At 44.4% G+C, this 27,033-nt stretch overlaps 2 protein-coding genes across 2 annotated transcripts; one reads left to right on the forward strand and one right to left on the reverse strand.

Annotated features, from left to right (window-relative positions):
- Positions 1-17,525, forward strand: rimkla (ribosomal modification protein rimK-like family member A). The gene is made up of 6 exons (XM_062392317.1): positions 1-799; positions 8,527-8,757; positions 10,592-10,678; positions 11,941-12,144; positions 12,984-13,500; positions 16,045-17,525. Exons 1-6 carry the CDS (start codon positions 637-639, stop codon positions 16,055-16,057), a joined length of 1,215 nt encoding a protein of 404 aa, XP_062248301.1. The 5' UTR covers positions 1-636; the 3' UTR covers positions 16,058-17,525.
- Positions 17,519-26,705, reverse strand: zmynd12 (zinc finger, MYND-type containing 12). Its single transcript, XM_062392318.1, has 8 exons — positions 26,417-26,705; positions 24,031-24,160; positions 21,507-21,678; positions 20,847-21,016; positions 20,576-20,698; positions 20,020-20,113; positions 19,251-19,396; positions 17,519-17,875 (listed from the first exon to the last, which is right to left on the reverse strand). The coding sequence occupies exons 1-8, from the start codon at positions 26,542-26,544 to the stop codon at positions 17,708-17,710; spliced, it is 1,131 nt and encodes a 376-aa protein (XP_062248302.1). The 5' UTR covers positions 26,545-26,705; the 3' UTR covers positions 17,519-17,707.
- Positions 26,706-27,033: the final 328 nt, after the last annotated feature.

A 27,033-nucleotide genomic window follows, 5' to 3' on the forward strand; every position in this document is an offset into this window, starting at 1 on the left:
CGCGGAGCAGCGGAGTTGTAAACGGAGCGTGTGCACTTTTCAGCACCAATACCGCGTGGATAGCAGTCAAACGAACCGGAGGACGGTGCTCGTGTCTTAGCGGGAGTCCACTGCGATCAACCGAGCAGCTCGCGGGTCGAACCACCGCTGCGACCGCGGGGCATTTCACTGGTAATTTTTGCGCCGACCAGAGGGGACGCGAACGGCGGCACAGCCCTAGCTTTGTCTGCCCCGGCGGGCGAATCGAGCCAGGAGCCGCATCTCGATTTGCACAGGCAAGGGACATCTTTCGGCCTGTCTTGCAGAATTAGTGCGGGCCGGGTCCGTGGAACTGCGCCCCCGGGAGGACTGAAGGGATGCAAATGAAGGCGAAAAAAGGTGATACAGAACACAAGTCGTCTTAGCCGGTTCGGGCCGCGCTCCTGTTTGTAGCCACACCACCGCCCGCTCGTGCCGCTAGCCGCCGAGGTCTCCATTGTGTGAGCATCTCTGTGCTATTCCGCTGCCGACCCCCGGATCCCGCGCTGCCACCACACACCTGCCCCCCCACCACAACCCCCTAACACGACTACAACCGTGCGTGTCTCCTCTTTGCTTGGGTTACTTGTTGAATCCACGCACTCAAAAATCCAAGAAATGTGTTCCCGGGTTTGGTTCGTGACCGACCGGCGCATCAGCCAGGAGTATCCCCAAGTCCAGATCCTCCGGGCGCTGAAGGAGCGCTGCGCCGACGAGGATGTGGAATTCCGCTCCCTCCTCATGGATCAAATCGTGCTCACCATCACCGAGGGTCAATTGGGTGAGTATCCCCACATCCGGCTAGTGTGTTAGTGATGCAGTGTAACGGGGGGTTATTTGAGAACGACGGGGCTCAACGCGGTCCGCACACAGTCGATGGCAGACGGGTATTGTTTGGGGGACTGCACTGGAGCGAGGGGAGGGCTAGCCTGGTCTGCCTGCTAGCTAAGGAGCAAAGTGTGCCGTGACCGCCTAACCCACTTTCCAGTCGGCGCGCCTCCACATCGAGGAGAGAGATCATTCCTGATTTAATTTGGCTGAGCACGTTGCGATCCCATCAAAAGGATGATAAGGGTTTTGGGCCAAAGCGACGGGAAACGCTGCTTATACCACAGCAGACAGCTAATTAGATCGTAGGCATTAAATAGCGTCGTAAAACTGAATTGGGGTCATTGTATTGCACATTGAATCGCACCGAAGTGAAAGCTGTGTATTCACTCCTAATGTTAATGTGAGTTTTTTTTTTCTTCATGTGGAGATCTGGCAACCAGGCGCGTTTCCCCTCGAAGTAGTCCAGAGTCCCAGAGGGAAAACTGACACATGCATGTAAACACAATTTATTAATCTGAGAGAGATATATATGTCCAGTATGAATTACAAAATGAGGGTTTGGTGATCAGATTTATTAGACCATCAGATCTCAATATCAAGTCTATTGTTGACCAATGCACCCACAGTATTGGGGTTCACCAAAAAGTAAATCTATAAGCACCTATTTCATCTGTGGAGCCATGACTGGGGCCTGTTTGCTATTATGACTGAAATGGATGGAGATTCAAGCCTGAACTCAAACAGCTCTAATAAACAGCTGCGTCAGGGTTTCTGTGTAATCCCTGCTACCCACTTTGAGGTGTGACGACACATGTTCAGTCAATCCCGTGTTGACATTTTTGCACGGCCTCGTTAGGAACACAATGTCAGTATTCGGCTGGCTTAAATATGACAGCATTGCACAGTATAGACTCTGGAGGCCCCTCGATGAAGCGATGGTGGTAGAAGGAACACACACACACACATGGAATTCATCAGGGCTGTGTGAATTTGGGTTGTGTCACCAGATGAGAGGTGTGTAAGTCCCAATTAACATCAGTGCAGGCCGGCATTATAGCAGAGGCTTAAGAGATGGGATGAAGAGTGGGATGATGGGGCAGTGTGTTTTTTTTACAGACTTTATGCTGTTTCTTGGTGCTCAGTCATGGTAAAGCTTTCCCCTCAACATGGGGTTTCAAACACCAGGACGAAGAGGTGTCACTTAAGTCACTAAGTACCTTAGCTAGATAATATGATTTAAAGTATCGACTAATCTGTTGATCAAATAAAATGTGTGCATCCAGGGGCGTCTTAAAAAGGAGAGTACAATTGCCAGCACAGATGGAAGGAACACAGCTGTCTAGACCTGTGGTTTAGCCAGCTACACACAACTAGAGCAAGGCAGTTAGCATGACCTGTAATCCAGGCTGGCCCAAAGTCGCACATACAGTAAATATCCTCTGAGCCCTTGGCCTGACATCACAGATTAACAGTCAGTGGGCAGGCTGGCCACGCTGCAGGCTTGCTACACAGAGAGCTGTGGAGGATGCTATGTGGCCGGGGTCACGCGGTGCACGCTGGCCTTGTCCACTCAGCGCTCATCTAAATATGCATTGCCCACAACTTACTAATGTAGAAACTATGCAGTTGGAAGGTAATTTCCCATCCAAATTCCAAACAGGAATTGTCAGGTCCACCACATTAGTTTTATTTGAATAAAGTTGCTGATGATTTGCCTTTACTTACAGATGGTTCCTAATGGGTACAGACACATGCAGTGAACAAGACCAAAATCAGTAAATCTGTTTGCAATCTTCATTTTTTCTTAATAGGAAACATACGTGGTATTTCACCACCATGTGGTCAGTGATGCTGTCTGTGAGCCCCTCTTTAAGGGTTAGAGTTACTCACCACTGTTGACCCGTGCCTTGGTCGTTCTTTCACTCTACTTAAATGTGTAAAAGTTTTGTATTTACATCTCGGGATGTAAAAGCAAACATGTTGTCATAGAATGATTTCATAACAATTCAAAGTTAAAATAATTTGGTAAATGGAAATGAATGCGACTGATACAGACCTGGTTCACAGATAAGATTTCAACTTGTTGCAGATGGTAAATTAACATCCTAAATCAAAACAACCTCCGAAATTACACATTACCAATAATACACAGTACAGAGGCATGAGAATTTTAGGAGAGGTTACAGAGTTAAAAGCCACCAGCAAACACCTGCCATCACCCAGTTGTGTTCACATAGATATCATAACTGAAGACCAGCCCCAGTGTGACACACTCTGCACTAACGCTGTTAAATCCTGAAACTCAGGTAACCTACCTCCAGAGTCCATCGTTTGGATCCACACCAACAAGCCGAGGTCCTCGGGCCTCATCACTCAGAAGCTAAACATTGATCATCTAAAAGCAATGAAGGGGAAATTAGCTGAGCCCAAGAACATTTAGGAGGAGATTGTGGTCAAGGGAGCCCAGTCCTTTTCTGTATACACACATTTATCATGTGTTTACACAGCTCTGTGTGGTCATGTTTACTAAAATAAATGATTCTACTTTGCAAGACTTCCTGGCCCTCATTCATACTTTTATGCAATGGACCTGACATTGTAAAACAGGTTATGCGATTTAAATGCATTGACAAAAGGTCTCAGGAGTCTTAATGTAACAAGACACCCTGAGGCAGTTGTTTGCACCCATTGTTTTAAGGTAGGTCAGGAAGCATTATCTTTTTGAAACTGATAGCATCTTTACAGCTCACTATTTCAGAGGTTTGTCATCCTTTTGCCTTATTTGTGTGTACTCAAGTCAGGTACAGGTCCACATTAACACAAAAGTTAATGGGTTCAATCTGTCTTCAGGAGAAGAGATGAAGCTGTACATGAACACACACACAACATCATGTTTTAATGACCAGTGATGGCCCCTCACATAAGACAGCCAAACCCAGCTAGCTGGAGGCATTTCACATCCCATGACTCGTTCTGTAAGATGTTAAAACAGAGACCGGATTTGAATTGATGTCACAATCCTTTGTGAACCCAGTGCGTGCCAGTGGGCATGCTTTCACCCCAAAGATGATAAATGCAACGCGTCTATGTCAGTGAAGGAAAGATGGAACAATGATGTCGGCTCATCTTGATTTACCGCCAGACATGTGAGTGTGTATCAGCACCATTATACGTGGCATTGGTGTGTTGGTCCAGTAGCTTTAATGCCAGTCCTTTAGTTATTTATGATGCATAAACTCCTTATTGTTTGAGAAGTTTGACTATATGATGATCAGCAGTGTGGCAGAGCTCTTCACTCGATTAATATCTATAAGCTTTTGTCTGTAGCTGTTACAGGTGGTTTAAAAAAAGCTCAAATCCAAAGTAGGCGCATTTGATGGAATCTGAATCTGTTACAACACGGGTCCATACATGTTCCTGCTTATCCCAATACTTCTGGGTCTTTGTGGCAAGGTATCGTTTTTTAAGAAGCAAGTTATGAGTGCACAGTGCTTTTTGCTGATGTGTCTTGCTAACACAAGTCAGCACTACCAGAAAAACCAGTTAATTTGTTAACTAACCAGCAGTACCTGATTTCAGGTTGTCACATGCTGTCTGGAACATGGCTATTTTTCATTTAGTTGTTTCTGCCAATTTGGCTCACAAAACATTTCATAGGGCTTTTTTCCTCTAGTTAGGAAACAAGCTTGCACAAATTATAGATTGACCATCAACAATTTTGTCCTGTATATTCCACAGAAGGAAAAAAACAGCTGTGTCAGCTAGGCAGGGAGCTATTTCAAATGACAGCTACCTTGACTGGCACACCCCTGAAAACATCTGTTGAAATAGCAGTGGTGTATTGTTTTGTGCACTGGGGCCGTCGGATACAAAATATTTCCTTCCTAAACTCATACTGTGTACCCAAGATTGTATTTCTCTATTCCCTACAAGCAAATTGAACATGTCAAGCATTACTCATAAGTATTAATTGTAATTTATCTAATTGTTTGCATATATGTGACTTTTTTTCCACATACATCAGAGTAGTTTGTGTTGATATTTATTCATCCCTAAACTAATGTACATGATTGTTATCAGGTTAAATGCAAACTGATAACCCATGCTTCATACTTTCATAGTTTTATTAATCTTCATATTAGAATTGGCTGTCATCATATGACTTTGCTAGATTTCATCTGGACCCTGCACACAGTAATGCTGAAGTACTTCCCAACCCTAAACCACACTGATAAAAGATAACTCCCTAACCCGAATTACAGGAATGAATTTGAAAAATGTTGTCTGAGGATTTTTGACACGTGTTGTTTCTTCACAGGCCATTCAACCTTTGCCAAATACTCTTGTGGTCTCGTGATACATCCCGTCTGCCTCTGTTAGTTCAAGTACCGTCAGTGCCAGTGTAGCCAGCAGCTACCCGCGCACAGGCGAAGTCACAGGGGACGTGCGGGTCAACATGGACTCTGTGCTCTGTGAACAAAAGGTTTTTCGCCCGGCCTCACAGTACGTCTACAGTATGTGTTATTGTCTGATGTGTGTATTGATGACACAAATATACAAATAGACCATTATGGACATTGTTAGCCTAAAACCTAACCACGAGAAACCCGCTCCCCCCATCAGGCTAATTTAGAGAGGATACCCAGACTGAGACTGCATGTGGGGTCGGCAAACCCAACCAGCCAAACATTGGCACAGCGTTTGTCGGCATTGCCTGCTTTGACGTCGCAGCGGTATGCACAGAATGCTTGTTATGCTTGTTAGCTTTGTCTGTCAGATTGAAAATGGCCCGGATATATACAGTGAATTGAAGCATGAAAAGATGACGTCCTGTCGTTGAGGTAAGACGATAAAAGTGAGTTATGTGTTAAATATGGGCCACACCCACAACAGATTTAGACAAACGCGTGTTTCCTTTGTTATACACCGAAACGGTCGGCAGGGTTTGTGAGTGTTTTTGCAGGCGGTCACATGACGGGCAGAGCAGTGCACACGAATACTTGCACAGATGAATAGGACTGATTCATCTGGCTGCCTCATTGGTCTCTGTTTGGTTCCCCTGGAGATGCGACGAGCACCGTGAACAGCGAATACTGTCTGTCAAAAACCATGAGACCGCATCCCCTGACACTTCCCACTGTAACACCACTCGCAGTGTTCTCAGTGACTGCACAATCAGAGCAGTGTGAGAGTGTTGAATAGGGCTAGAGAGAGAGAGAGACAGGGAATCTTCCTGCTTCTATACTGAGATTGTGGACCCCCCCCCCCCCCCCCCCCCCCCTGTGTTGCAGAAACAAGACATCTCTGACCTTTTCTGCCTGGTGCCAGTCTCTTGTTCCCCCTTCTACCATCCGAACACAGAATGACCCAAAAAATTAAATGTTGATCCGACCCATAGTGTGTGCACTAAGATGCATGCTATGGAGGCTATCTTTTGTTATCATGTATGCAAGCTTCTTATGACCTCTGACGGTCTCAGCCAGTGGCCCAGCCACTGCTGTGAAGCTGCAGATTCTAAGATGGCTGATATTCAGGTCATGATGGAGGTGAATTGCTATACCTTGTGTCTTTGCCTTACATTACAGTGTATGTGCATACCCACCCTTAGGTTCTGTCACCCAATCTGTCGAGATGAGCTGTTCAATCGCATCGCCTGCTCAAAAATCCCAAAGTGTCTCTGTTTCCTCTACTCATCCAGGGTGACAAAGTAACACCAGTAAAGTGCCAAATCCTCAACTATTGCTACCGAATTTGCCATCTGTGTTATGGCCAATATCAAGCCAATATTCTGATATCTCAAAATGTTGTTCTGTTCTGTAGATCCAGACAGCCGCTGGTAGAGACTGGAGATATCCAGTGAATGAGGACAAGTTTTAGTCTTGTTGAAAAGTTATCTTATACCAAACAATCCTAATTCTCTCCATTTTAAGCACAATCCTCTCTTTGTCAAGTCTCCTTTTGTTTTCCATGGCCTATGCAGGCTGAGCTGCATTGATGGCTGATCAGTGACCTATTCAGATTCAGCTCTGCTAGTGTATTGTATTTACCTAGTTCACATTTGCATAACAAGAGTGGTGTAAGCCTGAGACAGTGAAATCTATGGGTCTATTTACACCTGTATTCATGTGGGTGATCCGAGCACCAGTGGACCGCTCATCTGATCGATGTCCAGGTGAGCATATAAGCTTCATATCAGGGATAATCTCCATCTATACTAACTCATCTGAAAATGCACAATCACATGACAATTCACATACAATCTGCATGGGCTTGCTCATGAGAGTTGTCGATTGCTCAAATAAAAGCATGCCTGCTGTAGAGGCATTTTAACTGGGCAACAGCTGTTAGCTAAGACAACAAGTCTTCAAAACTTTCATTTTCTCAAACGTGTTGCCACATGTGTTCAGAGATGATGCCATTCTGGGGCAGCTGCATTTTTAAAAGTCTCAGATTCAAAGTCAGGACATTCCAGATAAGTATGGATGTCAGGTCTAAATGTAACAAACGTGATGTGTCTTGAGTGAACAGTCATGATTTGCTATGATCCCCGCTCTCTACGCAAGTATACATAATTTGTGTTGTCAAAGAGTAACCATGTCATTATTTTGGAGGGCTGGAGGCCTTGTGCCGAGTCTGCCAAAGAAGAGCAGATCACAGTACCCAGACTTGGTATGTTCATTGTAGTGTTCCAGGCAAACCTTATCACCAAAGATGTTTGATACACTCATAATAAACAGTATTAACACATCGGGTTAAAGTCTTTTGAATGGGAAAGTGATCTCAGGCTCTTTGTGGGCAAGGATGCATCAGTGGTGAGCCGGTGTGTCAAATTACCTTTTGACTTTGAATAAAACAAAGCACCATGTATTTCAGATACCATTGAATAGCGTACAATGATTTTTCCTTGTGGCAGAATGAAAAAATACTACTATTAAATCTAAAAGAATAGTGGACTAGATTGTAGCTAGAATTATCCCAGATAGACCTAACACAAAATAACTATTTGTTGTAGACTGGGCTTTATAGTGTTTCATGCTTCTTTCTCTGGTGTGTTCATGTGTTTTGTAATCTAAATCGTGCAACCTTGGAGGCTTCAGACATCTCTCTTCATCCCACTGGCCTACATTTAGACAAAGTAGTGTATCGTGTCAGTATATCAGCAACGATAGGTCATTCTGAGAGGAAGAGTGTGTTGGCCCAAAATGCAGAGGAGCTGGCATCACTGCAGGGGACTACTGTATATGGGTGTGCGCTGCATGTAGATAATCGTATCAGCAGGCAAGACACGTTCCAAATTCAAGGCTTAGTACCAAAGGCCTTGGAGCCTGCTGCCTCTGCCCATTGCTGTAACCTGGCCAACTCCCAGTCAGGGCTGTGTGGTGACGACTGCAGCAACGTCCACAAACAGTCCTGACCAGAGGAGTAAACTTTTCCACCAGTAGATGATGGACTCAAAATCTCACCAAGCACTTTCACAATGTTTCCAGCCTCTCTAAATGAGACTTTAGGGATATCATATAAAATATTATGCTTAGTGGCTCACAGTTGTATTGAGTGAACATTTCTTTAAGAATTACACATGGGGAAGTAATTCATTGCTAACATATGATGGGTTCTGGCTTATGGTGGTCAACCTCTTTTAACCTTCCATTCCCCCACTCCCATCTCACCCTGCAGGTCTGCGAGTGGAGCAGGAACTGGTGACGTCTTATCCCCAGGTGGTGGTGGTGCGGGTGCCCACGCCCTGGGTGCAGTCAGACAGCGACATCACTGTGCTGCGCCACCTGGAGAAGATGGGCTGTCGGCTGATCAACCGGCCCCAGGCGATACTCAACTGTGTCAACAAGTTCTGGACCTTTCAGGAGCTGGCCGGCCACGGGGTGCCTCTTCCTGACACCTTCTCCTACGGTAAATCAGCAACTTGTGCTTATTTTCTTGCCACTGTGTTGATGTGTTTTGGTTGCACTGTGTTGCTGTTGCTTAGATATCTGAGGCTGCGCTGCTCCAGGTTTATAATCAGCGAGTTAGATGATGAATGTGGAATGTAACCAACCTGATTCAAGCAACTACTTCCCAGTGTGAGGACAGAAAGTACCGGACTAGAATTGGGTGATCCAATACTTGCATGTACTGGAATTAACTCCTGCTTTGCATTGTCACACATACGAACACACACACACACACACACACACACACACGCACACACACACACGTTTGCACTTCTATAAGGGAGGAAAGTGATATACATACTACATTCCCTATCCCCTTACCCTAACCATAACCTTCCAAACTAAATAGATAACCCTTAACCGAACGTAAAACCGAAACCTTATACTTACCCTAACCCTAAAACTAAGCCAAACCAACAACAGCCCATTCAAAGTTAAAGTTTAGTAAAACATTTATCTACAGCTCTTGCTACATAAATCAGGGATGTATAATTGTAGTGAGATTAGGTTAAACACCAGCAGTAGTTAGTCTAAAGCAAAATCCACATGAATATTGTAGATAAACATGACTAAACAAAAAGTGAGGGAACACATGTCATCTACGGTCAAATTAATGTTCACGTTTAACACCAGCACTCCCCTGTCAGGTGTGTTTACAATTCAATCACATTAGTTCTATCATAGGCTTCGGTCCACATGTGCCTGTATAACACAGACTCACCGATGTTTTATTAATCTATCTCTAATCCACTGCAATAACCAAAACAACAGAGAGAGAGTCCGTTTAGCCACATGACCACATCGTCACAACTGTTCACCAATTCACACGTTCTACAACACAGCTGGGGTTTTTTAACCAACTGTTTACAAAGGCAGGATATGAAGGGATACACCCCCTCCCCCCCACCCCCCACCCCCCTCCCCACAGCACAAGCCAGACTTTTATTTTATTAGAGCAAAACAAAAGCTGACATACATTTCTCGCTGTTTTCCAAAAATCCCCAGCCCGGTGGTGTTTGGGAAAGCAGAGAGACAAGGATGCAGACAGGGAGAAAGAAAGAGAGAATGAGGAGAGGGGTGTCTGGCCTACATTCCATTCGCCGCTCTGCACAGCAGGCCAGGAGCTGCATGCAGAGCAGCTGTAAGGCTTATGTAACACCCCCCTTCCAAAGCCCCAACCCGTGCCTCATGATTTTTCAAAATACAATATACCATTGCCTCTATCTCCCCTGGTTTACCGCCTTAGCAGCTTGTGACGTGCTGGGACCCACATTTGGTCCCCGCCCTCTCCTTGTCCTCAACTAGCCCCCTCCCACTGAAAAACACATGTGAATCAGTGCAAGGGGAAAGACGTCCACATCTGTTCCCTTTAGTGAAGACCTGATAACACCAGACGGGCAAACTGAGAGAGAAGGAGATAGGGGGGGGGGGGGGGGGAACCAGAGGACATCAGTTTTTCATTGTTTCAATCGCCCCACGAGCCGAAGCTGAGAATGCTTAAGCACATCTGCTACAAGCTGCTGTTTTGACTCAGTGTCGGATATGGGCTACTACTCCACATCAATGTGTTTTCACGTGACAGTGCTCTGCTCCAATCTCATGAATAATGCTGCAAGTAAAAGAGAAGGACAGCACTGCTGCAGCCTTGCTGTCTTGAGTCGTTCTTGTTGCCATAGCAGTGTCCTCCAGATCCTCCCCAGATCATGCGATACAGATTTTAATATAGTTTTCGTCTCTGCATGTGTGTGTTTTTCTTCTTTGTGTGTGTGTGTGTGTGCATGGGCATTTCCCAGGCGGGCATGACAACTTCCGTAAGATGATTGACGAAGCTGAGCCGCTGGGCTATCCGGTGGTGGTGAAGAATGCACGGGGCCACAGAGGTAAGACCAGCAAGTCCATTTCTTTACTACACCCCCTACTCAAACAACCGGTACCCTAGAGACAACTAATGACAGCCCAGTCCACCCTTACGTGGAATTCATTGACAGAGTGTTAAATGATTAGAACTGTGGTGTTGCAATAAAATAAAGCTCGCAATGCTCATGGAATAGCTGCTGGGTTAATCATTTTGGTTTGGTCAGTTTACAAACTGACCCCAGTTTTTCTCGTTTTGCCTCAAACTCACAGGGGACTTGTGTGGGAAATTTCAGTCTCGCCATTAAAATTGTGCTTCCTTGAGATCAGCCCCAGTGTCTGCTGACCCATTAGCCCTTTTGCTATTCATAGTTATCGACACTAGACTGACTCGCCCATTGTGTGAAATCAATAACAATGGACCATGGCTGGCTCAGGCTGCCATCACAACACATTGTTAGGGAAAGCAGCCGTTGGTCAGCCACCAACACGCCGCTTTTCTCTGGAGCTCTCAAGGGTTGCTTTCTTTCCCTCTGCGGTTGACCGTTGACTTTGGCTGAAGTCCAGCTTGCCTTCCTCTTTTGGAGCATACAAAAAAGGCCTGTGAGCAAATATAAATGCCTTATTTCAGAATCTCTGTGTATTAAAAGTTCCCAGCACAGCGGTTGTTTATGTGAAATGTGGTGCTCCTCGACATGGTGTATGCCTTTTGGGTGCATAGTTCATCAGCAGAAACCAGTAACGATCACGTGTCTCCCTGATTCACACACGTCCCTGTTTTTCTTGGTTTCACTTTGCAAAGTGGTACGTGTTCCCCCCGCCGTCCACTGGACTCAAGATGTTACTGAGGGATTGCCTCGTCATCTCATTCAGATTTGCGAGGCGGGCCTCATTTGCACGTACGCTTAACAATCACATGATTTTCCGAGCTGCTGGAACAGGGGTCATAGGTCTTGACAGCCAGGAGACAGCGCCGAGCGGTGCTAATTAAAACAGGCGTCTTCTACCCTCGGTGAGAAGCAATCTTGTGCCTGCCAAAGTGGTTGCCACTTGTGTCTTGTCCATAACATGAGAAATGGGAACTGGCATGAGACTTGGTCAGCAAAAGCAGCTACTTGTCAGGAAAGACTTTAAGGAAGCAATCCAGCCTTAACTAACATTACACAACTGTGCAGACCCTGCAAGCACCTTGTATTCATGTTGATGCAAAGAGCTGACGGCCGGAAAACTGGCTCTTCTTCCCTTCTTCCCTTCTTTCCTTCATCCCATGTCTCCTTCCTTCTCCCAGGGAAGGCGGTGTTCCTGGCACGGGACAAGCACCACCTCACAGACCTGTGCCACTTGATCCGCCATGACACGCCCTACCTGTTTCAGGAGTACGTCAAGGAGTCGCACGGCCGCGACGTAAGGGTGGTCCTGGTGGGCGGCCGTGTCATCGGCTCCATGCTACGCTGCTCCACTGATGGTCGAATGCAGAGCAACTGCTCCCTGGGTAGGCAGACGCTTGAGAGGCAGTGACGACAGTAAATTACTAAACTATTGAACACTATCACACAAATTTTACATTTCTGCACTTTACGGCTGCTGCACTGGTAACAGTTCTAATGTTTGTTTCTATTGTGGTTGCTTTTAAATGCCCGGATTATTTGGATCTGTCTTCAACTGAGTCTTTCATTCTAAAGTTTTGTTTCTATTGGGGCGTTTGGGATAGCTTCATTGTTTTTGGAGAACTAAAATTACTCTGGCTATTCATTAAGCAGTTTCCTTCCACAAAGTCAGAAGATGGGTATTTATTCAGTACTGAAAAACCCTAACCCACATTGTTTTTAAAGCCCTTCTATGTATTCCACATACAAGGGCTCACTGGACTCTAATCCCGTGTATGAGGACATTAGTTAACAGTCATCATAGCACCTTTCCGTGTTTATTAAAAGTCTAACACTCCATCTGCTCCAAAAATCTTTTTTTTTTTGAGGAACCATTCCAGAGCGGTTTATCCTGATTTACCCCCGGACACATCCAGTAACACAGCAGTCCTCCCTGATGTGACTGATGGTTTTTGTCAGAGCACAGGCAGTTCTGGTCTAGTTGAGGCTGTAATATGCTCTGACATATTTAGGACATCAGTCATCAGATTAATCTGCTGTTATGTAACAGGTCATGTTGGCACTTACACTGACTCTGAGTGGATTAATGTGGCATTTAATTTCCATGCAATTCTGATAAATATTTTGAAACATTTTTTCCAGACATTCTGGACGAAAATCTCACACAATGTGAAGTGAATCAAACCGCGGTTGGAAATCAGTCTTTCTCTCTCTCCGTTGTTAGGTGGTGTAGGTATGATGTGCCCCCTGAGCGAGGAGGGAAAGCAGCTAGCCATAGAGGTGTCCAACATCCTGGGCATGGACGTGTGCGGCATTGACCTGCTGCAAATGAACGACGGCTCGTTTGTGGTGTGCGAGGCCAACGCCAACGTGGGCTTCATCGCCTTCGACCAGGCCTGCGGCATGGACGTGGCGGGCATCGTCGCTGACTTTGCCCTGTCGATGCTCCCCAGCCGGCTCACCCGTAAGATGTCCCTGCTCTCCGTCGTGTCAAGCACCAGTGAGACCAGCAGTGAGCCCGAGGTGTGCCCTGTGCCCGCTGGCGGCGGCTCGCTGCCTGAGGCCGTCTGCAACATGAGCGTGGGCTCTACTTCCAGCGAGAGCGACCCGGAGCTGGCTGAGCCCTCCCAGTCCTCGCCCCGCCAGTCCACAGGCCCCGACTTGGCTGATCTTCCCGGCCTCCCGGATCCAGCCTACAACTTCAACACCCTCCTCGCCAATGAGATCAAGTTATTGACTGAGTGAGATTCAAGCGGCTTCATGCACACACTAACACCACAAATACACATTAAAACCACGCATACACACGCCTGTATGCATGGCAACCGACATTCCTTAACACATATCGGTCCAATTTTTTTTTTCAAAACATGGGATGTTGAATGCAAACCGGCAACACAATAATAATCAGAACAAGAGAAACACAAACCAAAACATGAGCCTTCTCCTGCAAACTCCCCTCGACAAAAACAAAGATCTGCGGCTGCTCCCCTGACTCTCCCGTCTGTGCACCTCTACTCCCAAACTGCAACCCCCACAAAACAAGCCTAGCTTACACTGCAGCATGGTGGTGAGATATATATTACTCAAGATAACTGCTAAATGCCTCTTCTAGTTTTTGCTTTGAAGAATAGCGAGGGTGAAGGTTTTTCGGGTGGGTGTGGGATTTCCATGATAAAGGCATGCACATGCCGTGTTTTTAATCCTCACAGTTCAGTAACATCATTTTAAGGAGAATTTATGTTGACATAAAAAATGCTTTTCGTGCTGTGAATGTGGTCAGGTTTGGTGGATTGGAGGCAAAATGAAGAGTTTTAAAAAAAAAAAAATGTCTTAAGTGGTTAGCACCTTGTGGTCGGCACATTATACCTTCAGTTCCAATGTAGCAACGTTGTGCTTCTGTCAAGTCAACGTAACTGGATGGCAACCATCCTGCAGCTACTGGAGACGTAGGGAATTCATGTGAAAGTTTCATTATAATCTGAGTGAGAGAGATGAATCCACCCTTCGCTACATCCTATATGTCATACATGTCATATGTCGTGAATCCAGCTCAACCAGAATGTATACCCACTTTTTACCAGGCTAAGAATCCAATCAATTCATTGTCGTGTTGATTTGAAATACAGTGAGACTCTCTCTGCCTTAACATCAAGGTCACATGAATAAATCTAATGTTAAAATCCATTAAATCCCAGTTTAAAATGGCTGGTATTGAAATGTAGTTGGAGATGCTGCATTGACAGTGAACAAAAGGCTGATGATGTGTGCTCACTAATAACCTTTTTAAGCATAAATAAGAATATTATTTATGCAGTTTACAGACCCATAGTCCTTCTTGGGGCTAGCTTGGTGTCCATTCATTAGTTCTCTGTTCACTGTGAATGAAGCAGGCTACTGCTAATGTGAAACTGCCCTAATCTGTGCAAGGTAGTTAAACTACCGAATAGCAGTTCTGTTTTTAGAGTCAAACCCCTTTTTCCTTTTCTTTTATAGCTTGTTTGATTAGCCTTACCTGCAGCAGCAGTCTGTGGCTGCCTTTTAAAATCCATTCAATGTCTAGCACTTTATGACAAACAGATGCATTTTAATGTTCTCACTCAGACGACACATTCTTAGGAAACAGGAGACAGAGTTTTGAAACCTGCTTCGACACCGGCAAGCGAAATATACCTCAAAAACAGTGACAGTTCACTGCCATAGAACGACTGATATTCAAACATACAGTACATATCAGCCAGGATCCTTGTGGTTTTCAAATGGCCCCTGATTTACCAGCTGTTCCCTCTCCTGTCTCAGAACTACAAAGGTAGTTGTGTATTATTTTTGTATTGCTTTGTAGCTTTTTGTAAATACCTAGGTAGTGAATTAACTTCCGTGCATGCTAGAAGCCAGCCGATGAACTGGAATGGCTGCAGTAGTTGCCAACATAGAACATTTCACAAGCTTTTGTGGACAAATGTATTTGTACAGACCTGGAACACTGAGAGGATCAAATTGAAAGTTGGTGCTACGATTTCTGAATTTGGTTAGATGTGATTTCTCAGACATGATCTGTAGATTTTACTTTTATTGTTTTTACCTTGTTTTTGTTTTGTCCATAAAATATGTTGGCATGACATATTTTTTGGCATGGTAGAAATAAAAAATGGAATATATATTTGTCTCTTTGAATAGAATGTTACTTTTTCTTTCCTGAGGGGGGGAAAAAAAACAATAAAAACAGGTATTTCAGTGGCCAAGAGTTTACTGCTTATGGTTTTCTGTCCCTCCTGATTTACCTCCTATGCGTCCTCTGACATATCAACACCGAGGCAGGGTTTCTCCGGGTCAACCGCCATTCACTGAGAATCGTTCCCAGATCTGATCAAAAGCACAAATGCAAACCAACTGTAAACTGTGCCACATGGTAACGTCCAAGTTTTCGGCTTGTACCCCCTTTCCTTTTTATCACAACTCAGGGAAGCAGCCCGGATCTCACCCCTGACCCCCAAAGGCACGACAGATCCATCCAAGCTCGACACATATCAGAAACAAAACACACCTACAGGCAGACAAAAAGACACACAAACGGCAATGAAGAAAAGGTTGTAAACTACAGTATAAGACAATGTGGTGTATACCATGGTTAACATGCACTTTTTTTCCCTGCTTGTTTTATATCGTTCCTTGTTTTCTTCCTAATTTATGGTATTTTTAAAGAAAAAAAGTGGTTTGTGTGCACTAATATTGTCTCAATAAAGTGAAACCGCTGTGAAGCTTGATTTTATTTCTCTTCTTTGTAGCCCAATCTACTAACTGTCTGGAATCTAAAAAGGAGGCCTGCTTGAGGGGGCTAAATCGAAACCTACCAGACAACAGGAAAAAGCAGCTTTTAGTCAAGCCTGCTGTCAAGTGATCCCAGTGGCTCGACTGATAGAATAACATCATTTTACACTACTGTGATGCTGTCCTCTATCAATTAATCAAAACATCTGACAAAGAAACTGTGAAATCTGCTGATGTCAATTCTCTGACGTGCAGGGGCCGCTGAGCTTGATCACTAAGTCTCATCCCAACATCCGAGTTTCTCTTCAGTTGTTGTCGTCCCCTTTTTCTTTTTTTTTAAGTGTCTTGTCTTTGTGTATCATTCCACTTTGTGTAAATGAGTGTAAATCAAAGATCTCATATCCTCTTTGAGAAACGCCAGCCATAAGAACGGAACAAAATGCCCATTTCTCTCTCACACATTGAAATATGCATTTTATACATCATCCGCATGTAGACAGAACACGTGTACCCACTGAAGGTTCATTTAAATGTGCCCGAACCACTTTCAAAATGCCTTTTCATTTTCTGGTTTCCTTTGGGAACATTGATTTGAGGACCCTTGTTGGGTCAGGCTCCCGGTTCATGGGGGTTTCTTTCTATACCTCACCGGCCGTGAAGAAGTGGATCCAAGGCATGGAAGCTGTTGAAAGAAACGTGGGCACCACATGGTAGCGACACAGGGAATCAAGAAATGTGTGTTAATTCTAAAGTTACTAAGACTGTATTTGCCTGTGTGGTGCTTGGCCAGCCTGGAATGAAAATGTGGGGACATCTGGACTAGTCACTGTGTATGACATCACACCAGAGCACAAGGTTGCTATTTAACTCCAAACTGCTGCTAATGTATATTTGGCTCAAAAAATTAAAAAGGGAATATGAAGAGATCCAAGTGTTTCCGTGTTTTGTTGCCTCACAACACGTGAAAATGAATCTGAATGCCAAAAATAAGAGTTTTGTTGTATAATTCAGTACTAATAACACTTGTAGTGAGATGATTTTAAAATTCTTTGTTTTGATATAAAGAGTAAATGTCTGAGAATTGTATAAAATACGTTGGATTTCATGGCAATCATCAGGTACATTTTATGTCAATGTGTTTTGAAAACCTGAGGATTGCTTAAAGGTTTACAATCTGCTTTTATTTGCAGGAGGAAAATCCAATGTTTATGCTTCACTGAAATCATGCAGCTCTCAGTTTATGACATGTAGATATGAGAAACCTTTAATCTGCAAATGGTGAACTGAAGAAGAGGTCCTGAGCTGCTACAATGAGCAAAAGCATTGCATTACAAAAGGTCTCAGTGAATGCCCTCCCCATTATTCTCTGTATGATTCTGACAGTGTTACAAAATGGATCCCAAAATAATGTCATTGACAGATGTGCAAACTGCTGTAAATATATATCCCTCTTTTTTTAGATTAAAATAAAGATGAGTCATTATTCAAAACTGATAAATCATGTCTCTTTCTCCTTTTATTACTCTTTATCGAGCGTTTCCATATCAAAAATTGGTTTCATTTCATTAGAGATACCGTGTGATCCCTAATATTTGTAATTAAGTGCAAACAGATAAACCCTAAATGACATCACCGTCCTCATTCTCTTTTTATTTGTCACCAATTACTCAGCTTGATGCCTCATGGCTGAGATGAAGGACTGTCCTGATGGAGCACGTCTTCGGGTGAAGGCTGCGGTTCTGTCTGTAAACTCTGCACCAGCTGCAGCAGGCCCCGGACGGCCTCTGTCAGGTCATGGTTTGGTATCAGCTGGCTGGCCTGCAGGGCCACGCTGCAAAATCCCAGTGCCTGGCACACAAACACAAACGGAAACAAAACACAGCAGCTGCAGCAGCAGTCAGAGTCCTTTGTGTGTGTGTGTGTGGGGGGGGGGTGGTGTAAAGCTGACTTATATAATAATATTACTGAAAACTGAACTGCAACCCGGTCAGATTAATCTATCTCGCTTTTTTTTCCTTCCGACGAGCTGATCTGCCAAGCTATCACTCTGACCTGATCTTGTGTGACTGAGAGAAAATAAGGACACAAACGCATTTGGAGACGTGCCCCAGCTCAATGTGGAATTCTCTGGGATTTGCTGCAGCATGCTTGGAATTCCTGCAGTTTCTCTTGGCTTTTTAAACAGTGGTGTATATGTGTAACCCAAGTGTTTGTGTGTTTCTCTCTCTCCTCTCTTTCTCCACCCACAGCTCATCCATTGGTTGAACAGAAGGCTGATACTCCAAACCACAGACTGTTATTAAATGCCTCCCCCAGGTCCCTGAGGCACTGTGGAAAAAGTAAAGGAATGAAAAGCAGGATTCCCTCACAAGACATCCTGATGCGACTGTACGTTCTTTACAGGGATGCATGGTGCTGCATCTCACGATGGAGCCATGACCTGGACAAGGAGAGGGCTCAACTAAAAGAAGAACAGTGCTCATTACAAAATCCACGCTGAGCGGTTGGTTTCCCCCTCTTTTTAACTTTATAATCAGAGTAAAGTCAGAGTGAACAGTCAACTTGAGACTTTGTGAACTGAGTCTTTTCAATGAAGGCGAGCACAAAACTGAATTACACCGAGGAGATGAAAGATACTTCGGTCAGCTGAAGTGGTTTGTTAATTTAGGTGTCATCTAAGCTTTATAAGTCCTGAATCCTACCGCTGCCATTTTTGCCATTCAAAGAGAATATATGACACTTGGAGGTTATTTTGGCTCTGCTTGGCACAAAGGCCCACACGGCTGAATATTTTGGCTTCAGAGAAAATTTACCATTTTATTAATAAAAGACAGATAAAAACAGGACTATGAAAAAGTACTATTTGGTTTTGTGTATCAACTGGTTTTGTTTCTTTTCACAAGGCAACATAAGATCTAAAGGTGTATGTTGTGATCCCCTCTTATACAGAGCTTCCTGTGCAGTCAGTGCTTCGGGTACATTCACTACACTCTACCTGCCTCGTCTGCTCATTCATCCCACACTGAAAAAGGTGCAGTAGCCTCAGTGGCATTAGGGACAGAGCAGACACCAAGCTGGAAGTCTGAGTTTAGAGACGTCAACACCCACTAAATCCCACCTCACCTTTACGGCTTAACCAATTACAGCTAAGCTCATTTTGAGATGGCGTTTCCAAAGACGTTGCATGAGGAGGAAGTGGGGGAAACCTCGTCAGGTGACTCACCTTCAGGTTGTCTCCCTTCAGAAACCACAGCATGGCGAGGCAGTGGGCCACCAGGGCCACCTGGGCCGGGTCCTTCCTGGAGTCGTCCTGTTCAAACTCCAACATGGTTCCCAACATCTCGTCCACCTCAGCTTGTCGACCTGGGTCTGATCGTAAGCCAAGGGGCATCAACAAAGATGGAAATGAGATTTATCAGTACATCACCATTGACATTATTAATGGGTTTATTTATCTTACAGCCTTCAATGGAGAGGTTGAATGAGGTTTATGTATGTCAACAAAATTTTGATCTGTTTATTTCCTCTGTACATTTTATGAAATCTGCCCCTGCAGTCACCTCAGCTAACATCTCAGGAAGCCTGGGAAAACAGTGTGGTTAACAGGCTTAGCATCATATGTAGGGCAGCAGCTGCGATGCAGGGCAGCGTTGAGGATGCTGCGCAGCCAGAGATGTTTCAGCTGGGGTCTCTAGTCAGCTCTTAGCATGCTAGGGTAAATCTGAGGTTTAGCTTTCGGTTTGCACAGCAAGACAGCTCAGCTAAATATAGCAACGCTGACCTTCTTTTCTTTTTTTTTTTTTTCAATGATCCACCAATGGAGCTCTTGTAGGTGGAGCAGGTAATTGATTGGGGATGTCGTTTTCTGTTTCTGCATTGATATTGAATAGTACAGTCAATAAAATAAATAAATAAATGCACGGTTTTAAATATTTATGTATATTTTATATTGTATCTATATATTTCTCCTTATTTGGCGTCACAAGACGCACCATAAGAAGGCTCAAACATCACGTCAGGGTTTTGGAAACTTTCGATGTGGGTCTTGAGGAGTTTGGACAGATGGCGGTGCCAAATATGGGCCACCTATAAAATGAGCAAAAGAAGAAACTATTAGATCAAACACATAGGAATGGCCCTCAGTAGAGCGCATACCTACTCACAGTGCCCTCTAAACCCACATTTATATTCACTAGGTCCAGTGACTTATTTGAATCTGCACCAAATCGTCTTAGATTTATTTTTCATCAAGATATTAAGTATTTTCTAAGAAATCAACAAAAATGTCGAAGAACTCGATCGTGCACCGTTGAAGAAATAGAAATAAGTTCCTGGATCTGGCCCTGATCTGGAGCCACACCAAGATTTAATGGATTCTTCCTTTGCTCCTGCCCCACCCCTCCAGAAACTTTCATTGAAATCACTTGAGTCGTTTTTGCGTCATCCTGCACAATAATGAATAAACGTGGATGAAAACAATCTCCTCTGGTGGAGGTACACACTATATGAGGTCACATCAGCGATCAAACCATAACAGCTTCATTTTACCGTAGAGTACAGGGAGCGAGTAATGGATTTCTTCCCCTGTTTGGCAAACACGTCGGCCATGAGAAAGTAGCCATCGGAGGTGACGGTGCTATCCAGACCATACTCCTCACTGGCGAAGTAAACCTGAAAACATCCAAGACATTAACTCAAAGGCCACCGGGGATTTCCTGTGTTAGGGTGAGGGAAACATTTTATATTTAAAACTGATTCCTTAAAAGAGTTTTCATGCCCTTAATTCATTTCTGGTAAGTGTGCTACTCGAGACACATACATCATTTGCAAAGTTAAGTAGAGCAGCCTCCAGGTCTCCGGTGGCTGTGTGGAGGTGGCCCAGGCTCCTGTGCAGCCGCTGCCGGACTGCGTGACCACAACCTGGGCTCTTCAACACCAGCCACTCAGCCTGGGACAGGAGCTCCGCCACCAGGGATAGATTACCCAAACCTAGAGATGCACACACACACACACACACACACACACACACACACACTAAATTGACGGTTTGGGATCCAGGCCATGCTTCAACCAAACCTCCGATCACCTGACAAACCGACATTTACCTGCTCAACCTGTCGCGCTCTCTTTGTCTCAGTCTTCTCGACCCACCCTTTCCCTTCCCTTTACCCATTCACCTTTATACCTAATCCCAACCTTCATCCCTTCAACCTCTTCTCTCTCATTCTTTCATTCCTTCAATATTGGGTCATACCGCTCACATCTCATTCTAGGGCTGTGATTAGCTCAGTTGAAATGAGGCCTCAGACAGAACCTCCACTCTTATTCTCTCCCCCCCACCCAGTCTTCATTGCACTCTCACTCAACCAAATCTGCACCTCACCACCCACTCATCTTTCCTCCACGTCCATTACATAATTTCCAGTTGTTTGGGGCATGGTCCTTGCTAGAGATGAAACATGCTGTGCTCCCTCCTCACCCATGTTGGCCTCGGCCAGCAGCAGGTGGGCAGGGACCAGCTGGACAGTGCTTGGGCCGAGGACGTCGATTGAGCAGCGCAGGCAGAACTGGGCGGCGGGCACAGCCTCTTGGTGTTTCCTCTCAGACAACTTCCTCCGAGCCACCAACCTGCAAATCTCAATCAGCTCTGCCTGAGTGAACAGCCACAACCAAGACACGCTTCAGATTATTTTTACATTGAGTCCCATTATTCATCAGACTTCCCACAGTATTATGCAACAGTTCACAGGAGTTTATTAGTGTGACAAATGCTGGTAAAATGGCTGACTCTTACCATTCAGCCTTAAAAAAAAACAACATTTTCCTCTGTGGAATTTGTCCAACGCAAACATGCCTATGATAAAACAGACATTCAGTATCCATGGAGTCACAACAAATGAGATGCTATTACAACGTTCACACGGAGACACAATCAATGACATGACTAAGTAACTGAGGGTAAACAAACCTGTACTTTTGTAGTGAGGTTGGCGCCCCGCGGCAGCTGCTCACGGCCGGCGCCCCGTGGCAGCTGCCAACCTCACTACAAAAGTACAGGTTTGTTTACCCTCAGTTACTTCGTCATGTCATTGATTGTGTCTCCGTGTGAACGTTGTAACAGCATCTCATTTGTTGTGACTCCATGGATACTGAATGTCTGTTTTATCAAAGGCACACGGAAAACTGTGCTGCACTGATGTCGGTGTTGGGACCTCAGCTGTAAGAGACCTCGCTTGGAGGAGGGACAGGACAACCCAAGTATGGACTTCGGAGAGCCACAGGATGCTGCCTATGATCCTGATGACTCAATGACAGTCTTGACTGAGTCAGCAGATGTGACGTGAGTGACTCAATATTTAATCTAAACATTTCAATAATCAGATAGATTACCATCCTACACTTTTTTAGCTGTTGCAGCCTTTTGGTGAAATCTTTGTCTTTCTAATAGAATGGAATCTTCCAACCCTGTTCATAAGACACCCACATATATTATCTATGAAAACTGCCTCCTGGAGCTGTGTCCTGTGTGTCGGCGGGGGACAGATGTAATATACAAGAAGGGCGAGTGCACAGCAAAGCCGCTGAAAGCGGATGCAGCCTTCCGTGATTCTCACAGGCTCTATTTAAAATCCAAACATACAACAGTATGTGAAACATAAATAACATCAATTAACTGCTGTCTCTAAATGGTCTTCACGATTTAAAGACCATTTATTTATCGTCTTCACGATAAATAGAATAAAATAATTATAAAAAGAAAGTAATAAATACAAAAAGTGCAAAATGTCCAACTTTTTTCCCCAATTTGTATTACAGATAACGTGGATAACCTGTTGGACCTCATCTTTCACGAGGTTTTTCAGGACCCGGCCCCATATGTGAATGAGGTGCTGAAGATCTCAAAACGTGAGGATCTCTCTGCCTAGTATGAGAAACCTGACAAGCAGGAAGTTATAGCCAGCTATGTGTCGAGTTTCAATCAAGGGCAGGTCTGAACCCTGCATAACTTCCCTGAGACTCAGGGAACACTCTGCGTATCTGGAGCACCACGCAGGAGGGCAGGACCACCCTGATTCTCCGGCCCAGAGGGCCCCAACACCAGCTCACAAAGCTTCTGTACGCCAAATACCTGTTATTCCTCAGTCATAATTTTATTGCAGAAATGACTGATATCTCATGCATAAAAAAAACAACTTACTGCTCTATTCCTTTTAGACATAAAGGCCCATAATCTGCCCTATAGATGTTGAATGCATTCTGTAGTGAGAACACATTAAAACACATGTCCTACACCTCCATGAGAGGGGGGAGGGGTGAGAAGGGGGAGGGATGAGAGGGGTGAAAGGGGGTGGGGTAAGATGGGGGCGGGGTGAGAGGGGGGCGGGGCCCTCAAAACAGCTTGATCTGAGGAGGTCTGTTTTAGACAGAGTAAAAAGGTGCTGTTTTAAATGGTCCTTGGGGTATTTTTACCAAGAAATGTTACAGACATTTTTTCTTTAAGACCCCAAGGAACCATATCAACTGTGGTGAAATGGGCATAATATGTCCCCTTTAAAATATTGTTTCCCCCATTGCTGTTACCTGAAAGAGACCACTGTCTACATAATATATTTGTCAGAATATGTGTGAATATGTTTTTTTGACCATATTACTTTGATTTTCAAACTGGAACATTCATTGTACATGGCTGCAGCGTCCAACGTTCAATTCCTTGCTAGAGGACCCTTGTTGAATGTAAAACCTCACTTTCACTGCCTTTGTTTCCTTTCCCTCATTTCTCTCCAGACCATTACCAATCAAACAAAGTACAAATTTCCCAAAAGAAACAGAAAAAATCTGGAAGCTAAACACTGGGCCTTTTGAGAAGGGCCGATGAATCATAGACTTCGGAAAGGAACATTTAAAGGATATTGTGGTAATAGCCTTTCAGAATTTGTGTTTTTCTTTGCACTGCCCTTGATAAAAAAGACATCTAATGCCATATGTAATATGGACATCCTCACCTTTTTGAGCTGCATCTCAATTTGTCCGTCCCGCTGGAGACTGAAGGCCGTTGGGGTGCGAATGGGAACAAGCAGCTGACAGATTCTCTGGTGGATACCCACCCAGTCGGCCTGCTGGTGCTCTGCATTACTGAGGAAGTTTAAAAAAACGGACCACAACTTAATTAATTTAATGTTCCTCATTTATATACTTTCACCTTCTCCTTTTTCAGACACCAGAAACCAGAAATCCACCCGTGTATCAAGATAACACTGAAGCTGCAACTCAAACTTCAGTAGAGTGATAGGAAATATCAAGAACAGTGTCTCAGAACAGTGCTATCATGGTCCCACTTCCCAGTAACCTTCAGGAGCCTGGTAGCAGCATTCTCTACCAGCAAGGACTAATCTGACCATAATCCCAGTGTACAGGGTATGTCTATGCAAGATAACATTAACAAATAGATATAAGATTTAACATTCAACTTATATATTACATGAGTTCCTGTCTTTAATGTCAGGAAAATTATGTAAATGTGAAGAAAGTGAGCTAAATATCAATGAAAAACCTTTTACATGTTGCTGTCCCATAGATTTCTGTAGTAGCCCATAGCTAGAAGGAGCTAACTTTTATGTCTGCATTGACCTGCCTGTGAAGCGTAGGGTTTAAAAAGGTTGTCAGGTTGCTTGTACTGTAGTTAATCAATTTGCTATTAAGAGCAGGAGGAACAAACTGGACACTTTCAGTCCTGCTTTAATTTAACTGCAGGAGAGGAAGTAAGTCTGAACAGTTTGGACCAGTGTGGTTTCAGGGAGAGTGCACAGCTGCATCATCTGCTCCGCAGTGGAAGTTGAACCTTTTGAATTCTGTAGACGGCGAATGCGACCATGGATAGAGGTCTGTGATTCTGCAGATGGAGAAGAGGGAGTTTACGATTACACAGAAACTTTTATTATTCATACAAATTATGATGCTGTTGATTTGAATCCTTACAAACTCTGCTTTGTAAAACCCAAACTTCCCAGAGCAGAGTTTCTGTCCCACACGGCACACATCTCCTGCGTTGCACAAAAGCCAGAGTATATTGTACACCATTACATAACTGGTCTGTAATTTAGTTTCATCTGGCGCTCCTCTCTTGCACACTCTGATGGAAACTGTCTCGGTTTCCTCTGCTTCTCTTTCCCCTGCTGTCGAGCATGTGGGCTCAATGCTTCTGTGCTTTTGGATCTCGGACAGAAGCAGCGAGCGAGCGAGGATCCGCCCAAGTTGCATCAACAGAGGCACTGACACACAGCTGGTGTGTGTGTGTGCGTGTGTGTGTGTGTGTGTGTGTGTGTATGTAGACAGTGGACACACACACACACACACACACACAACAGACTTGACGAAAGGGGTCATCTCAGGATGCAGAGCTACTGCACTGTCTTGTCTCTGCTGGGCTTTGTTTGCATGCTACTAGTCAATCTGTCCAGATGAAGCAAAACATAGCTGGGGATATTATTCAGGCAGCATGTTATTATAATAGGTCATGGCTTGAATCAGGCTTATAAGTATAATGTGTCCTCGAGACAAAAAACACTATGTGGGTCAAACAAAGAGCAAAAGCTACCCATCTCTTATCTGACCTCATGTATAACCTCTTAGATTTGCTCCAATCGGACTGAAATCAGCTATTTTTGTCCGATCAATCCCTTGTTTTGAGGAGTAGCTGTATGATAGGGGCTAACATATCTAATCTGATCTGATTCAATGCATGTGTTTGCATTAGTTCATTTGAGGGCTTAGAGGAGAGCCGGCACAGTAAGAGGCTGTAAGCTCCCTTTAGGAGACTGGGTGAAGTGGCTCATCCCTTTACATAAATCCCTGCAGGGAGGGATGTCACCACATGCTCCTCTCCTCTCCTCTATGCTCCCACCCGGTGCCTGCGAGGATTTCACCAAGCACCATCTTATGATCTGTAATCGAGTCTGCGGAGGAGGAACCCTGCGCCAACCGTCATGTTATGTTGCATGTATTTATATATATATATATATATATATATATATATATATATAAAAGAGAAAATAAGCCGATGTTGACCCATTCAAATGATCGAGGAGACGCAAGTAAAAAAAAAAAAATCCCCTACGAGTCTCAAGAAGAAAAATAATCAGTGTGGTAATTTCATTTCCAGCTGTTCCTCTCTGCCCCCTCCCTTCCCCGACTGAGAGGTCACATGATCACCGGTCATGACGACGTGTTCCGCTCCGGACACACGGGCGACACTGCCACCTAGCGTCCGAGCCGCGGACACTGTTTCAACCGAGTCCACACATTAACCGACGAGAGACCGAACCGTGACATGTGGAAGCCCGGTGATCCCATGATGCTAACAACAGGTCATGCTAACAACATGGGTCTTACCAGTAAAACGTGAGGCGGCACCTGTCGCACTGCAGGTGAGCTCTCTCCTGACACAGTTCACACAGCTTGTCTCCTCCTCGGGGGAAGGCCAGAGGAAGGAGCTGAGAAACCCGCGGCTGTTCGTCCATCGGTACAGAAAGAGTCCAGTTGAAAACAGAGCAACACAAGTCCAATGTTAGCTCTTTAGCTTTAAATTAGCACATGAGCTAACACCACAGGCTAACAGGCTAACGCCAGAGGAGAGGAGCTGCGTTTACAGTTGCTATGGCTACAACCTCAGTGGCTTCCCTCTCTTTGGGTCTGTGTTATGTGTGTGTGTGTGTGTGTGTCAATAAATAAGCATTACTATCTATCTATCTATCTAACTTTCTATCTATCTATCTATCTATCTATCTATCTATCTATCTATCTATCTATCTATCTATCTATCTATCTATCTATCTATCTATCTGTCTGTCTGTCTGTCTGTTAATCTATTATTATTTGTCACATCAACCATTATTACACAAATGTACTATTTATAGTTTTACATATATTCCATGTGCTTAATGATAAATACTTCCAAGTCATTTTATTTTTACAATATTTTATTAATTTTTCATTAACAATACATGATT

The sequence above is a fragment of the Platichthys flesus genome, chromosome 7, assembly GCF_949316205.1.
Source record: "Platichthys flesus chromosome 7, fPlaFle2.1, whole genome shotgun sequence".
Classification (NCBI taxonomy): domain Eukaryota; kingdom Metazoa; phylum Chordata; class Actinopteri; order Pleuronectiformes; family Pleuronectidae; genus Platichthys; species Platichthys flesus.

Coding starts and splice junctions, on each gene's coding strand:
- zmynd12 (XM_062392318.1), bottom strand. CDS start 26,544: ATGGACGAACAGCCGCGGGTTTCTCAGCTCCTTCCTCTGGCCTTCCCC. Junction 21,679..24,030: donor TTGAGATGCAGCTCAAAAAG/GTGAGGATGTCC, acceptor CTGTTCACTCAG/GCAGAGCTGATTGAGATTTG. Junction 20,114..20,575: donor CTCGCTCCCTGTACTCTACG/GTAAAATGAAGC, acceptor CTCATTTTATAG/GTGGCCCATATTTGGCACCG.
- rimkla (XM_062392317.1), top strand. CDS start 637: ATGTGTTCCCGGGTTTGGTTCGTGACCGACCGGCGCATCAGCCAGGAG. Junction 10,679..11,940: donor GAATGCACGGGGCCACAGAG/GTAAGACCAGCA, acceptor TCCTTCTCCCAG/GGAAGGCGGTGTTCCTGGCA. Junction 12,145..12,983: donor GCAGAGCAACTGCTCCCTGG/GTAGGCAGACGC, acceptor CTCCGTTGTTAG/GTGGTGTAGGTATGATGTGC.